Source organism: Eucyclogobius newberryi, unplaced genomic scaffold (genome assembly GCF_026437365.1).
Source record: "Eucyclogobius newberryi isolate DKJ021-1_F unplaced genomic scaffold, fEucNew1.0.hap1 SCAF_5, whole genome shotgun sequence".
Taxonomy (NCBI): Eukaryota; Metazoa; Chordata; class Actinopteri; order Gobiiformes; family Gobiidae; genus Eucyclogobius; species Eucyclogobius newberryi.
Window position 1 is genome coordinate 36,603,931 of NW_027316167.1, and position 15,766 is coordinate 36,619,696.

The window sequence follows — 15,766 nt, forward strand, 5'->3', positions numbered from 1 at the left end:
GATCTATTATATTATCGGAATGACTGGGAGCAGGGTAGAGGTGGATGGGGAGCTATGTTTATTCGAAATGACCTCTATTACGCTATGGTCAATGTGAGTAAACGCTTGCTTGGAACTCGTGGGCTTTGAACTCCTGTGCTTCTGAAGAATAAAGTCTTAAGTCTGAGACGTACTATTCTAGTCACAAAGACATATCCTGACCTCATGGGCTTTGTAACACCAAAGCAATGGAATGAGTACTTTTACGGACTACGACAGAGTCTGAGGACAAAGCACTGGAAGTCAAGGCACTGGAAGAAGAACTTTTAGGACTACGACAAAGTCTAAGGAATAAAGTCTGGCGGTAATGCAACACTCGGATGTCAACCGCCATAAAACAACAACAACAACAACAATAACAACATCGGTCGCTGATAGTGGATTATTGAGCGTTGTTTGGATATTACGGCAACATAGAGGAACGCCTCGAGGAAGAGGAAGAGGAGTGACCTAGTCGGTGACGATATGAACAGCGGGGAGGACTCCCCTGGAGCCACTGGTCCCGTGCGGCGTAGGGCGTCCTCTTGCTCGTCTATGGAGGACTCTCTCAGTGAGGAGCAGGGCGGGGGGGTTGCAGATATCGGGGATGTGAGTTCAGAGTGTAAGGTGTTCATAAAGCTCGCGCAGGATAATGCGTCCTTTAAGGGGTGGGATCCGATTGCATTGACAAGGAGCCTAACTGTAGCTGTGGGAGTGGTGAAGCATGCGAGTGTCCTTAGGGATGGCTCGCTGCTGGTCGTGTGCAAGGACGTGGCTCAGCAAAGGAAGGCGATTGAAGCTAAACGTCTGGGTGGGAAGGACATTCTTGTGTCTGATGCTGTAAGAGGCACGGTCAGGGGAGTTATCGTAGGCGTCCCTACGACGACATCTGTGGATGACATAAAAGGAGAATTTGACTGGCGGCTAAGGTGGTGGATGCTAGGCGGTTGAAGGTGACCCGGGATGGGGTAAGGTGTGACAGCCTGTCGATAATGATAAAATTTGAAGGTGAGATCCTGCCTTGTGTGGTGTGCGTTGGGTACATGCGCTATGGCGTACGCCCATATGTTCCGCCGCCCCTGCGTTGCTTCAAGTGTCAGCGCTTTGGGCATATTGCAGCAGTCTGTAGAGGGAAGCAGAGGTGTGGTAAATGTGCAGGAGACCACGAGTATGGGAAGTGTGACGAAGGAGCAAAACTTAAGTGCTGTAACTGTGGGGGAGAGCATAGCTCTGCCTACGGGGGATGCGTGTTCAGCAAGAGGGCTGCTGAGGTGCAAAAAGTTAGAGCCTCTCAAGGCATATCCTACGCGGATGCGGTCAAGAAGGTGTCTGGTAGTCAGGTGAAGGTGGATGCGGTGCGGGCTGCCAGTGCTGCTGGTGACCTAGGCGACAGGGGAGGGGGCAGCGTTGCCCGCGGCCAGGGGGAGGTCCCCACTGGGACCAGAATTGCAGGTTCCAGAATTAATGAGAATACCCTGGTTGTGGATAGAGAGGATTTTGTACTCTTTATGGTGGATGTTGTAAACTGTGCTGCTCAGACTCAAAGCAGAACTGAAAGGATCAGGATCATTGCTAAAGCTGCAGGGAGATTCCTTGGAACAAAGGAGCTTGATTGGGCAGATATAGAAAACAGGCTAAAGGCGCTAAATGGGAGTCGGAGTGATGGGGGTCTGCTTGTGGGGAGTCAGAGTGATCAGAGTGACGAGATGGGGGTGGGGGTGGTCTCCTGTCCTCGCCCAGTCTCGTAGACGCACGGCTACCAAGCGGCGACATCAGTGGACATATTAAAGCCTATAGAATGAAGCCTGAAGAATAAAGCTGTACGGTGGAAGCGCCGAACGTCAAAGAAGGAGAGGAAGATGAAGAAGAGTCTCCCTGGAATAAAGCCGGTTGGTCTCTGAAACAACAACAACTATTCTAGTCACAAAGACATATCATGACCTCATGGGCTTTGTAACACCAAAGCAATGGAAGGAGTACTTTTACGGACTACGACAGAGTCTGAGGACTACGACAAAGTCTGAGGGCCTAAAGAATAAAGCTGTACGGTGGAAGCACCGAACGTCAAAGAAGGAGAGGAAGATGAAGAAGAGTCTCCCTGGAATAAAGCCGGTTGGTCTCTGAAACAACAACAACTATTCTAGTCACAAAGACATATCATGACCTCATGGGCTTTGTAACACCAAAGCAATGGAAGGAGTACTTTTACGGACTACGACAGAGTCTGAGGACTACGACAAAGTCTGAGGAATAAAGTCTGGCGGTAATGCAACACTTGGATGCCAACCGCCATAAAACAACAACAACAACAACAACAACAACAACAACAACAACTTTGGCGTTTCTAGGCCCATGAAGTCCAACCGTGTTAGAACATCCTCTTGCTCCTCATCCTCGGCTCAGTCTCCAACACCCCCCACCTCTATAAACGTTTACCCAGCCCTGTACTACATAAGTAAGCAACCACAGCCTGACACAAACCCTGTGACTGGATCGCCAGAACGTTCCGCAGATTGAACTCCCGCCCATTATTCCGAAACCACAAGGCCAACCCGGCCCTTTCCCTATCATAAGCCTCACAGCAAATCAGCACATGCTCGACAGTCTCTGGCACCCGACAGTGACCACACAGACCGGTCGGATGTTTGCCTATCCTACTCAGTGACCAATTGAGTCCAGTATGGCCAATCCTCATGCGGGCGAAGGCCCTTTCCTCCCACGCGTTCCTGCCCATAGACCCGCAAGGACCCACACTACCCTGTATGTGATAGAGATGCCGTCCAGTAACACAGTGGCTCCAAAATTCCTGCCAAAGGCCGACCACATGACTCCTGATAACGGGCTTGATTTCAGACTTGCCCAACTCAACTGCCACATCAATTGATGGCCGCCGAAGGGAACGTTTAGCCAGTGCATCAGCCATTTCGTTACCATCCACCCCCACATGCGCAGGGACCCAAATGAAGGAAACCCTCACATCCTTCCTGGACAGGGAGAGCATCAGACAGAAGATGCCGTTCAACACATCCTGTCTGCAATCCGATTTCCCAGATTTAATGCTTTGCAATGCAGAAAGGCTGTCAGAGGCCACCACAATGCCGCAACACTGCAAAGCAGATTCCGCCCATTCCAACGCCAACCGTATCGCTATAAGTTCCGACGTGAAAACAGAAAGGCGATCTGTCAACCTCTTCTTGACCGCTAGCCCCAGGTCAGGCACAAAATAAGCGGCGCCAGTACGCCCACTCTCAGGATCCCTAGACCCGTCGGTATAAATAAACACATCACCTGAGTGCTTATCGATGAGCGCTTGAACGGCAAACTGCGGTGCCCTCCCAGCGACTCCTCTAAGCTTGCCATGCAAGCTAACATCAACAGGAGCCGGGACAAACTTCCACGGAGCTATAGCAGACAAAGCCACCGACGGGCTCACACGCAGATCACCAACCCCCGCAAGCCGCGCCTTCGCATTTCCTACCTGGCTGAAAACCATACCGCCAGCCTCACTCTGCCGCCCATCAACCCTGAGAAAGTCCCTCACCGGGTGAGAGCTCGTATGACCTTGCACATTCACCCAGTAAGCCAACAGAAGTTCTAGCCTCCGGAGCCGTAACGGCAATTCCCCCAACTCAACCTGCAGCGCCGAGACAGGGGAGGTCCTAAAAGCCCTACAGCAGATGCGCAAGGCCTGGGCTTGCTCCACATCAAGCTTCTTTAAGTTAGTCTCAGCCGCAGACATGTAGGCTATACAGCCATAATCAATAGCCGCCCTCATGACGGCCCGATAAATACCCAGGAGCGACCTTCTGCTGGCCCCCCAGTCCTGGCCGGATAGACAACGAAGCAAGTTATTCACCCTTTTGCATTTACCACTGACCTCATCAATGTGCCGACGCCAACTAAGCCTCTCGTCAAAGGTGACCCCCAAGAACCTCACCTCCCTGACCTGTTCGAGCACCTGCCCATGCAGTCGAAGGGAGACGTCCCTATGCCCATTGAAGAAACAGATCACTTGAGACTTCCGTACGGACAGTTTAAACCCCCACTTCAGGGTCCACTGCTCCACCTGCTGTATTGCCCTTTGCAGTTTCGCCTCGTAAAACCGGAGATTCCTCCCTCTCACCCATAGAGCGCCATCGTCAGCATAAAGGCTCCTCCCAACAGACCCATCCACGTCGTCAAAGATGTCCTTAATCATAACATTGAACAAGATAGGGCTACACACACTCCCCTGCGGGATCCCACTTCTAAAGGATAAAACGACAAAGACGTCCCATGACCTCATGAGCTTTGTAAAACAACAAAGACGTCCCATGACCTCATGGGCTTTGTACTTCCAAAGCAATGGAATAAGAATTTTGAAGGACTACGACAAAGTCTGAGGGGAGGAAGAACTTCTATAGGATACAACAACAAAGGCATCTCATGACCTCTTGGGCTTTGTCAAAGCACTGGAAGTCAGGTCACTGGAAGCGGAACTTTTAGGACTACGACAAAGTCTAGGGACTAAAGCCTGGCGGTAAATGCAACACTCGGATGCCAACCGCCATACAACAACAACAACAACAACAACAACATTTTACATTGTATGGAAACCCATTCTAGAACATTTGAACCTTTAGTGGCCCCCTAACTATGCATATTTCACTGTAATAGGATATTAATGCGGACAACTTTCTTCTTTCTCCCTGGAAGTTCTGTAACCAAGCATGTTTGTTTGCTTTTTTAATTGTTTTGTTTTATGTTAGCTATATTTGTATGTTTGCTTTATTAGTATTTTTAATACATTTTATACGTATGGCAGAGGATTTAGTGAATGGTCATGTGATACAACAACTCTTGGGACTTGTGACAATGTGTCATTGACAGCAAGGTTGATATTTTAACTGCTGTACTTCTGTGTGATGTTCTTATATTTGGAAAAAAGCAATAAATAAAGTTTAAAATAAAAAGAGAATGCAGTGTTGGGGCGATCGCGATCAAAACAAAGTCGCACGGGAAGGCGATCGAGCGGGTGGCGAGAGCCATCGTCGCCACTAAATACAGATGAATACTGTCTGTTTGCCCATCCATAAAAGTCCCTGCACACTACTGCGCTGCACAAATATATATCTTATGTATCTATATCGTTCAGCCTAAATAACCAGAAGTTTTAAAAATCCTCTTCTATTCTTTTAATCTAGTCTTCTATTCTTTTAATATATTCTTCTATTCTTTGATGTGGGGTAATGAATATTCCCACATGCCCGTTTCTGTAAGCGTTCTTTTGTCCTCAGACGCGGGCTACCCGAGTCCGCGGCCGGTCCCGGAGCAGCAGAGATCTTTCAGTGAGGACGTCCTGAGTGGAATCATCCGAAACATCCAGAAAAATGACCTCAACCGACCAATCAACAAACTTCTGCACCTGCTCGGACTCACACTGGGAGTCCACAGGCAGAGGTGAGCCGGGACTTAAACGGGACTGAGACAGGGCTGAAACAGAACTGAAACAAGACTGAAACAGGACTGAAACAGGACTGAAACAGGAATGAGACGGGATTGAGACGGGACTGTGACGAGACTGAGATGGGACTAAGACTGGGCTGAGACTGGGCTGAAACTGGACTGTCATAGGCAGAGGTGAGATGGGACTGAGACTGGACTGAAACTAGTCTGAAACGGGACTCAATACTGGTGTGTTTTTCAGGAGTGTGTACAGAGACCTCTTGTTCCTGTCTCTTGTGGCTCTGGGCAGAGAAAACATCGACATTGGTCAGTTCAACATCAGCTCATATTCTATTTTACTCATACTCTAGACTTTACATGAACTGAATACTTTTTACATTACGATTTAGCAATAACCTCAAACAACACAGTAATGTTGCATTTACGAGGCTCTAATAAATGTATCTCAAATTTCCCCCTTCACTTTTTTATTTTTGTATTGCTGTATTATTGCTCATCTCAGGTTTAGTTTTATTTTTCCAACACTAAACTGAATCTGTCACAATGATTCGAATATATCTTTGGAAATATTTGAACATTCTGCTACAACCCTCCGTGTTCTTGTATTCGACACATTTTCCTGCTTTTCAGATGCGTTCGATCGAGAGTACAGACTGGCCTACAATCGCCTGAGTCCCGCCTCGCTCAAGCTGACCCAGAACTGCGACAGACCGCCCCCTGCTGGAGTTGTGGAGTGCCGGCGGCGCTTCGGAGAGCCCTACCTTTAACCACCACAGCGCTATTTTTAACCACTACATCATCCAGGAGGCACAACCTTTAACCACCACATCCTCATCAGCCTGACCTTTAAATTCTACATCCTCCACAGTCCTACCTTTATCCACTACATCCTCCAGAGCCCTATCTTTAACCACTACATTCACCACAGCCCTACAGTTTAAAAGGTCATAAAACAAAAACATCTAAATTACTGACAGGAGGTTAAAGTTTCAGTGGAACATAATGAGAATAAAATGGCTATCTAGCCCCCTCTCCAAATTTGATATTAAAAAATACATAATCTATTTGTCTTAGACTACTAAAAAATGTTACACCTCATACTTATTTTTCCACCTTGGATTTTCAGTCAAAAGGCTTGAAAATTTGTCAAAATGAACTACACCCATGTGCAATTATAGGTAATTCTTTTGATGTTTGATATTATTCCAAATGTGGGCGTGGAAAGCTCGTTAACAAAAAATAAAACTTGCATTTCTCTGGCATGAGAGGTCCTCTTTTCTGACATTAATATACGTTTTGTGCAAAATGATGAGCTGAACACAATAAAATCCAATATATATAGCTGTATATAGGTCTCTACATCCCTTTGAACATTTTAATTAGGTCAAAAAAATGACTTTGACGTAGACAATACAATTTGGCACCGACATTCTCCTTGCCATTCTAAACAAAAAGCCAACAATGGCAGACCTATCTGTGAGCAGGTTACCGTGGCAATCGTGTATGCGCTTTTGGTTAACAAGCATTATGAATGGGATGAAAAAAATGTACTTTGTCATTAACAGTTAAAATTTGGCACACTTATTCTCCTCGTCACACTGAACATAAAAGCCAATAGGGAAATAACTCTCTCACCACCTGTGAGGTGGTGAAGTACTATAAATTTGGTACTTCACCACCTGTGAGGTGATTATGATTATAATTTTGGTACTGTTTGTAGGGGAGGGGTGATGTAGGCGGGGGGATTAGAGGTGTGCTCTTCGCGGTGGCTCGTGTCCCGAGGGCCTTTATGGCCGTGCGCTGCTTTAATTATTATTATTATTATTATTATTATTATTATTATTATTATTATTATTATTATTATTATTATCTAAAATGCAATTGATTTGTTGGAAGCCATTTTTAGCTCAGATTTTTTTTTTTTTAATGAGATGTTAACAGGTGCCATTTATTATCATTTCGATCTACATACATTTTCATTTTTCAATAACAGCAGCTTGTTATTGACTGGAATTATCATTTATTTATTTTCTATAGAATTCAGTTTAAAACCCCTCTGTGAAAGCTGCTACTTTAATGACACGATTTTAGAATAATAAAAGCATAAACAAAGACTTCACTAGAGAAGTTTTTTTTTTCTGGTGGTTTCTGGAGGACTTTAACCCTCTTTAAGGGCCAATGAACAGGAGCCGTTTTGTTGCTTTTAGTTTGTTTGACATATTTAAAATTTGACAAATGTTGAAACTGGGCTGGAATATTCAAAGTTTTTCAAACGTTTGTTACAGTTTGGATGTCTGTAAATAATATATAATAAACGCTCTTGTGTCAAAACTATCTGCAGATTAACTTTGGAAACTGTTTTTTAACTTTTTAACTTTCCTGTTAAGATACATTTAGATATTTTCTGTTGTTTACTTGCATAAGTGTAAAGGGAAGAGAATGACTGAGCCAAGATCCTCTGGGACTTCTAGATACAGACAGACAGAATGGTAATATAAACCAACCAGACATTATGGTGGTGGAGAAACGGCAGAGGAAAGCTGCTTTGGGTGATATGGCAACACCAAGTGATGACAACATCAGGAAAAAGGAACATGGATCAGCACTTCTGGTGTAATCACACTTCCGGTCGAGTGGTAAAAAAAATGGGTCTAAAATCTCTAAAGTTGCCTGATTAGTGTAAAATGTCTAATGGCTATAACGCGGTTCACTTTTCACGGTCTCGCTGCTTCACGAATTTGCATCATGCATTGTGTTCTGCATTCTGATTGGCTAAACAGTCTCTCCGCGTCTTCTCTACCTGTGTGTCAATAACGTTACACCTTTATTGACACCCACAATGTCGACAAAACGTTCTGCACCGACAAAGGTGTTAGTCCAAATGATAACTCCACTTTGGTTCATTTATTTAGCGAACACCACGTTCACGTTAGCCAACACCACAACGTCTACCTCGGTCCCACCCAGACACGTAATACAGGTAAACAGAACAGTATTGCCCCCTAGCTGTCAGGCATGAGAAGTGAAACTTAGAGAAGTGAAACTTAAGAAACTAACAAAAGGCACTTGCGGTCGGGCCCAAAAGGCAGAGGAAGATGCTAACTATCGCAGAAAAAGTTAAACTTAAAACAACAACAAACATTTATACAGTACTTTTATTTGTTAAACAAATGCTTGGGCCTGTAAAAAAGGTTTTGTTCCTTGCTTTCAATGTTTTATTGAGTATTTCATTGTATAATAACTGTAAAAAAATAAAAGGTTTCTACTTCACGGATTTCGCCTATCGTGGGTTCTTTTTGGAACGTAACCCCCGCGATAAAATAGGGTTCACTGTAATCATGTTACCAACAAGACAACACTGTAACGATTCCATGGATCTGAAAACCACTTCTGTGTAGAACTTATTTTCTCAATATCAAATGTTAGTGTGACGATTATTGTGAGAGCAAACGTCAGGATTTCACGATTATTCACAATTATTGATACTGAGACCAAACAACATATTTACAGTAAAACCTACAATTTTCCAGAGCAACTTTACCGGGGGAAATATGGCTACTTGAGCACTATCCTCTGCTAAAGACAACTTTTACTAGCGACAATATTTCATATTAAATTTCACTTTCAATCTGTCCATTGTTTTTTCTTCTCCCACTTCCTTGTGGGCAACAGGCACATTAGTGACCTGTAGATCCAGATGCTCCTCAACTGCCTGGAGAAACGGTCTCTACTCCAGATGAATGGTTCTTCATCTGCCTCGAAGAACTGGTTCTCCTCCACTGTCTATTTCACGTCTGCCTGTCCGTCCGAAGGAGTCAGATGTCTCCTTCACTGTGAAACTCCTCCAGGTTTCTACTTTTTCCCAATGAGTTTTGGTAGTTAATCCTGGCCGAGAGGGAGGGTCTAAGGACAGGGGAGCTTGGGACATCTGTTTTTCACTGTAACCCTTAGAGGCAACTGTTGCCTTGATTTGGGTGTTACAAAAATAAATTGAATTGAATCTTCAGTTTTCTTTCATTCTCTTGGTCCGTGTGACTATTCAAGTTTGTGACAGAATTGAACTCCCTGAAAGATAAAATAAAGATGAAGAGCCAGATTAAAAATAAAAAAAAAAGTTATTTATATTTAGGTTTATTTTTGGATGATAGATTGAACAGAAACTGCATAATTTTGCTTCTAAAATTGTCACAATCATTATTTTTTAATTCTTACAATTATATTATAACCTGAATATAATCCTGATTATCGATTATCCTGGGTGGCAAGAGATGGAACAATGGCAGGTCCTGTGAGAAGTTAAGGACTTGTTTACACTTATGTAATGTATGCCATGTTAGAGGCTGGTGTAATTGAACCCTCCGGCAGCCCAGCTGTGATCATGGTTCCAAGGATGAACAGTCCAAGATGAAGGTTCTTCCATTTTTTGACATATTACATCAAAACATCTCACATAAACTTAATTCAAAATTATCTTCATTTTTTAGATTTTGAACTTAAATAAATCCGTCTAACAATTGGATATCAACAAGTCCTTGTGTCAGATCGTGAATCTGGTTGATTTCGAGATGGCAAACTGGTGCTACTTTCAGTGTAAAGCGTCGTGGCCTCAAGGTAGTTTAGCTCACACTTGGTGAGTTGAAATGACATGTAATTTCTGCACTATTGTAGGGGACCCATATGTCCCAAAAAGACGATTGAAAGACAATACCTTTTCACAGCTCAACACACTGTTGCAGAAATCAAAGCATAGTGTTGGGTGTAAAGGAATGACCCCCCACGGAGAGGACACTGCCCTCACCGGAGCCCTTCCCCCTGAATCTGATAAGACATTCCTCAGGACTACGTTTTTTATCGACTATATTTCACATCTAAACCAACTTGATGCTGACTGTGTGATCTTAACTTGTGACTAAATCATGTTTTAGTTTAGTTGAACTGGTACAAGAACTGGTTTGAAGTGTGTTCATGTCATACTTAATGTACTGTCTCATTACCTGCTATTGATGTGTGTTCGTTGACAATGTTGTGTATTTTATTATGGTCACATGTCATTTTTGCTGGTTTGAGTTAAATTTGCCCAAACTGAGAATAAGTTGACCAAAAGCTAGGCCACTCCTCCCAGGTCAATAAAAGAGCAGACTCAGCTCTGCTCCATCTCTCTTTTTCCCGACGGCACGTGACCTGCCAGGACGACACACCAGGTCGGGGACCCTCGCAGGGGCCCCTCCCCCACCAGGGAGGCTGCATTGTCTTCCAAACTTGGCTTTCACCAAATAACCCGAACATCTTCATCGGAAAATGCACAATTCAACGGATCCTGGATTCATCAAACTCTTCGAATGCTAAACCTGCTCAAGCATCAGCGCCCCGGACAGCTCCAAGGACGCAGAGACGTGGGAGGCCTCGCTCCACATCGGAGCCTTCCTTGGACACGTGAGACCTGAGAGTGGCTGAATTTACAGAGTGGCATTTAAAGACAGGTTCCCTTGAATTATTCCCCAAAACCTAATTCTTAATACCAGCATTTCTTTTAACTAAGTTGAGCCCAGGCCCAGCCTGTGTAACCGAATGTGTCAATTAATTGATTTTATATCTTTGTTTATTAAACCACACAAAATCATCCTGGTTTATAGAGCCTTTGTATTGATTTTTTATAGAATTATGATTGTCGGTCAATGAATCGTGTACTCCCCTTCAGAGAATGAGACTGAGTAGATGTTAATGTTTTGCTGAACAAGCTTCAGATGGTGCCCTTTAAAATATAAATATGAACATTAACTACCTAAAATGCTACACGCGTTGTCCACAATGTAATGGCTAGTCCCAGAAAATATACATTACATCTTGGAACAAATGTGTGAGCAAGAAACAAGTATAATTACCCTACACTATTGTGTAATGGGAGCTAACTCGTCCGTGTTCTAGGCTCGGGTGTCGGCTTGTTGCGTCGCTCTGGTCCTTAACTCAGGAGCCTAACATGCCTTTCATCAGTGGTAAGCAACCTAATACAGCCGTCAGTCATGTATTCTAAACTACAGCTTATAACGCGTTGTTTGTGCAGTTTGGGGTCCTTCCGGGAAGCCGGCCTCGGTGGCGTCTCGAAACGCGCTTCAGGCATAGAATGTAACATCATGCTGTCCTCCCCTTCTTCCTCTTCTTCTCCCTTCCATCTAAGATTGTGTGATTAACAACTGATATGGACTATTTAAGTGTCAAGTTACAGTGAAGTGGTGTCAACACTGGATGCGAGTGAACTGTCAAACTGTAATCTGAAATGAAGCCTGTGTAAATTCAGCCTGGAAGACCTAACTCCACCCATCTACATCAAGGCCACCTGCTCCCCAGCTCAACCAACGCACCCAGTCCGGCCTGTCCGTCTGTGAGAGTTCAGATCTCTCCTTCACCACGGAACTCCTCCAGGTTTCTACTTTTTCCCCATGGAGGTTTTTGTAGTTTTTCCTGGCAGAGAAGGAGAGTCCTAAGGACAGGGGATTCCCAGGACATCGCCCCTCACACCTGCTCCCCATCTTAAATCAACGCACCCAAGTCACTCCTCCCCGTAGCACGTCGCACCGCTGCTCCCAATCAGCGCACAGCCGGTCCAATATTAACCCTCACTCAGTTGGCTCGGCCGCTTCAGAACGTACTGCGACCCACCACCTCCCCTCCTTTACCTCTGCATCCCTCTCAGCCTAATCATCTACCCTCTCACCATATCTACCACCACGAGTCTCCAGGCCCTGGGGGGAGACATCTAATACAAATAGATCATGCAGTGCCCATGATCGCAATGTCTTCTGCCGGGGTCTGAGCGCCAAATAACCCATGTAATAACGCTTGCTAAACAGTCCTTTCTTTGTCGTCACTGCGTCTCTCCAGGGTGAAATGTAACTTGTGATGAAAATATGTGTTTTAATTTATCGAACTAACTTATATAAATTATTATGCATCTTAATAAATGTACACCCTTTTGTATCTTGGTCTCTGTCCAATGATTTACAGTCCTAACTTACCTGTATGAAGCAGGATTAATTAATTAGAGGGTTCCCTGTCCCTTACTCTAAAAACAGGGTGGCGTTGTGCTACATGTAAAGCAGATACTGTGGGTACAAAGACTGCTCTACCGCTCGTAATGCCACACATGCATTTGTCACAGTAGATTACACTACTGTAACGGCCTGCACACTGGCCTCTCCAAAAATAGCTACAGTACATCCAGAACGCTGCTGCTCGGGTCCTGACTAGAACCAGGAAGTACGATCATATTAGTCCTTTGTTCAGGTCTCTGCACTGGCTTCAGGCTCAGAGAATGGACTTTAAAGCAGCTCTCCATGATCTAGCGCCAAAGTACATCTCGGATGTTGGTGCCATATGAACAATCTCGGACTCAGAGACTGGCCTCCTGCTGGTGGCCAGAGTCAGACCGCCCTGACACGCCTTTTTCTCAAAAACTCCAAAACCTAATATGATAGACTCAAACTTTAAACTAAATATTGTGTAGATTTACAGGTCCTACTTGCCCAGCAAATAGGGTTTGAATAGCTCTTGGACTTTTTTCAGAACTCACAAACAACTGTTCATGGGCTGAAAAGGCTTTTGGAGCAATAAAAACAGTAAAAACTGCTATAACTCAAAAATGCAATATGATAAGTTCAAACTTTCAAATACATGTTGTGCAGATGTACAAGCCCCTCTTGCTCAGAAAGTATGGGTTAGAAATCTCTTGTATTTTCTTCAGAACTCACAAATTGTCTGAAAATGCTTTTGAAGCAATAATAACAAAAACAGCTATAACTCCAAAACCTAAGATGATAGACTCAAACTTTAAACTATATATTGTGTAGATTTACAGGTCCTACTTGCCCAGCAAATAGGGTTTGAATAGCTCTTGGACTTTTTTCAGAACTCACAAACAACTGTTCATGGGCTGAAAAGGCTTTTAGAGCAATAAAACAGTAAAAACTGCTATAACTCAAAAATGCAATATGATAAGTTCAAACTTTCAAATACATGTTGTGCAGATGTACAAGCTATTCTTGCTCTGAAAGTATGGGTTAGAAATCTCTTGTATTTTCTTCAGAACGCACAAATTGTCTTAAAATACTTTTGAAGCAATAATAACAAAAACAGCTATAACTCCAAAACCTAAGATGATAGACTCAAACTTTAAACTATATATTGTGTAAATGTACAGGTCCTACTTGCCCAGCAAATAGATTTTGAATAGCTCTTGGACTTTTTTCAGAACTCACAAACAACTGTTCATGGGCTGAAAAGGCTTTTGGAGCAATAAAAACAGTAAAAACTGCTATAACTCAAAAATGCAATATGATAAGTTCAAACTTTAAAAGATATTTTGTGCAGATGTACAAGCGCCTCTTGCTCAGGAAGTAAAGGTTAGAAATCTCTTGTATTTTCTTCAGAACTCACAAATTGTCTGAAAATGCTTTTGAAGCAATAACAACAAAAACAGCTATAACTCCAAAACCTAAGATGATAGACTCAAACTTTAAACTATATATTGTGTAGATTTACAGGTCCTACTTGCCCAGCAAATAGGGTTTGAATAGCTCTTGGACTTTTTTCAGAACTCACAAACAACTGTTCATGGGCTGAAAAGGCTTTTGGGGCAATACAAACAGTAAAAACTGCTATAACTCAAAAATGCAATATGATAAGTTCAAACTTTCAAAAACATGTTGTGCAGATGTACAAGCTCTTCTTGCTCAGAAAGTATGGGTTAGAAATCTCTTGTATTTTCTTCAGAACGCACAAATTGTCTTAAAATACTTTTGAAGCAATAATAACAAAAACAGCTATAACTCCAAAACCTAAGATGATAGACTCAAACTTTAAACTATATATTGTGTAGATTTACAGGTCCTACTTGCCCAGCAAATAGGGTTTGAATAGCTCTTGGACTTTTTTCAGAACTCACAAACAACTGTTCATGGGCTGAAAAGGCTTTTAGAGCAATAAAAACAGTAAAAACTGCGATAACTCAAAAATGCAATATGATAAGTTCAAACTTTAAAAGATATTTTGTGCAGATGTACAAGCCATTCTTGCTCAGAAAGTATGGGTTAGAAATCTCTTGTATTTTCTTCAGAACTCACAAATCATCTGAAAATGCTTTTGAAGCAATAATAACAAAAACAGCTATAACTCCAAAACCTAAGATGATAGACTCAAACTTTAAACTATATATTGTGTAGATTTACAGGTCCTACTTGCCCAGCAAATCGGGTTTGAATAGCTCTTGTATTTTTTCAGAACTCACAAACAACTGTTCATGGGCTGAAAAGGCTTTTTGAGCAATAAAAACAGTAAAAACTGCTATAAATCAAATATGCAATATGATAAGTTCAAACTTTAAAAGATATTTTGTGCAGATGTACAAGCCACTCTTGCTCAGAAAGTATGGGTTAGAAATCTCTTGTATTTTCTTCAGAACTCACAAATTGTCTGAAAATGCTTTTGAAGCAATAATAACAAAAACAGCTATAACTCCAAAACCTAAGATGATAGACTCAAACTTTAAACTATATATTGTGTAGATTTACAGGTCCTACTTGCCCAGCAAATAGGGTTTGAATAGCTCTTGGACTTTTTTCAGAACTCACAAACAACTGTTCATGGGCTGAAAAGGCTTTTAGAGCAATAAAACAGTAAAAACTGCTATAACTCAAAAATGCAATATGATAAGTTCAAACTTTCAAATACATGTTGTGCAGATGTACAAGCTCTTCTTGCTCTGAAAGTATGGGTTAGAAATCTCTTGTATTTTCTTCAGAACGCACAAATTGTCTTAAAATACTTTTGAAGCAATAATAACAAAAACAGCTATAACTCCAAAACCTAAGATGATAGACTCAAACTTTAAACTATATATTGTGTAGATTTACAGGTCCTACTTGCCCAGCAAATAGGGTTTGAATAGCTCTTGGACTTTTTTCAGAACTCACAAACAACTGTTCATGGGCTGAAAAGGCTTTTAGAGCAATAAAACAGTAAAAACTGCTATAACTCAAAAATGCAATATGATAAGTTCAAACTTTCAAATACATGTTGTGCAGATGTACAAGCTCTTCTTGCTCTGAAAGTATGGGTTAGAAATCTCTTGTATTTTCTTCAGAACGCACAAATTGTCTTAAAATACTTTTGAAGCAATAATAACAAAAACAGCTATAACTCCAAAACCTAAGATGATAGACTCAAACTTTAAACTATATATTGTGTAAATGTACAGGTCCTACTTGCCCAGCAAATAGATTTTGAATAGCTCTTGGACTTTTTTCAGAAC

The 15,766-nt window shown here is 42.5% G+C and overlaps 1 protein-coding gene across 3 annotated transcripts in view; it reads left to right on the plus strand.

Moving 5' to 3' along the window:
- Nucleotides 1-7,794, plus strand: part of LOC140380655 (C-myc promoter-binding protein-like) — a 75,699-nt gene extending 67,905 nt beyond the window's left edge. For all 3 annotated transcript variants that reach the window (XM_072464536.1, XM_072464537.1, XM_072464538.1), the window contains 3 exons: nt 5,295-5,457; nt 5,705-5,769; nt 6,094-7,794. In XM_072464536.1, coding sequence (XP_072320637.1) covers nt 5,295-5,457; nt 5,705-5,769; nt 6,094-6,230 — 365 coding nt within the window. In that variant the 3' untranslated portion in view covers nt 6,231-7,794. The remainder of the gene's footprint in view (nt 1-5,294; nt 5,458-5,704; nt 5,770-6,093) is intronic.
- Nucleotides 7,795-15,766: the final 7,972 nt, after the last annotated feature.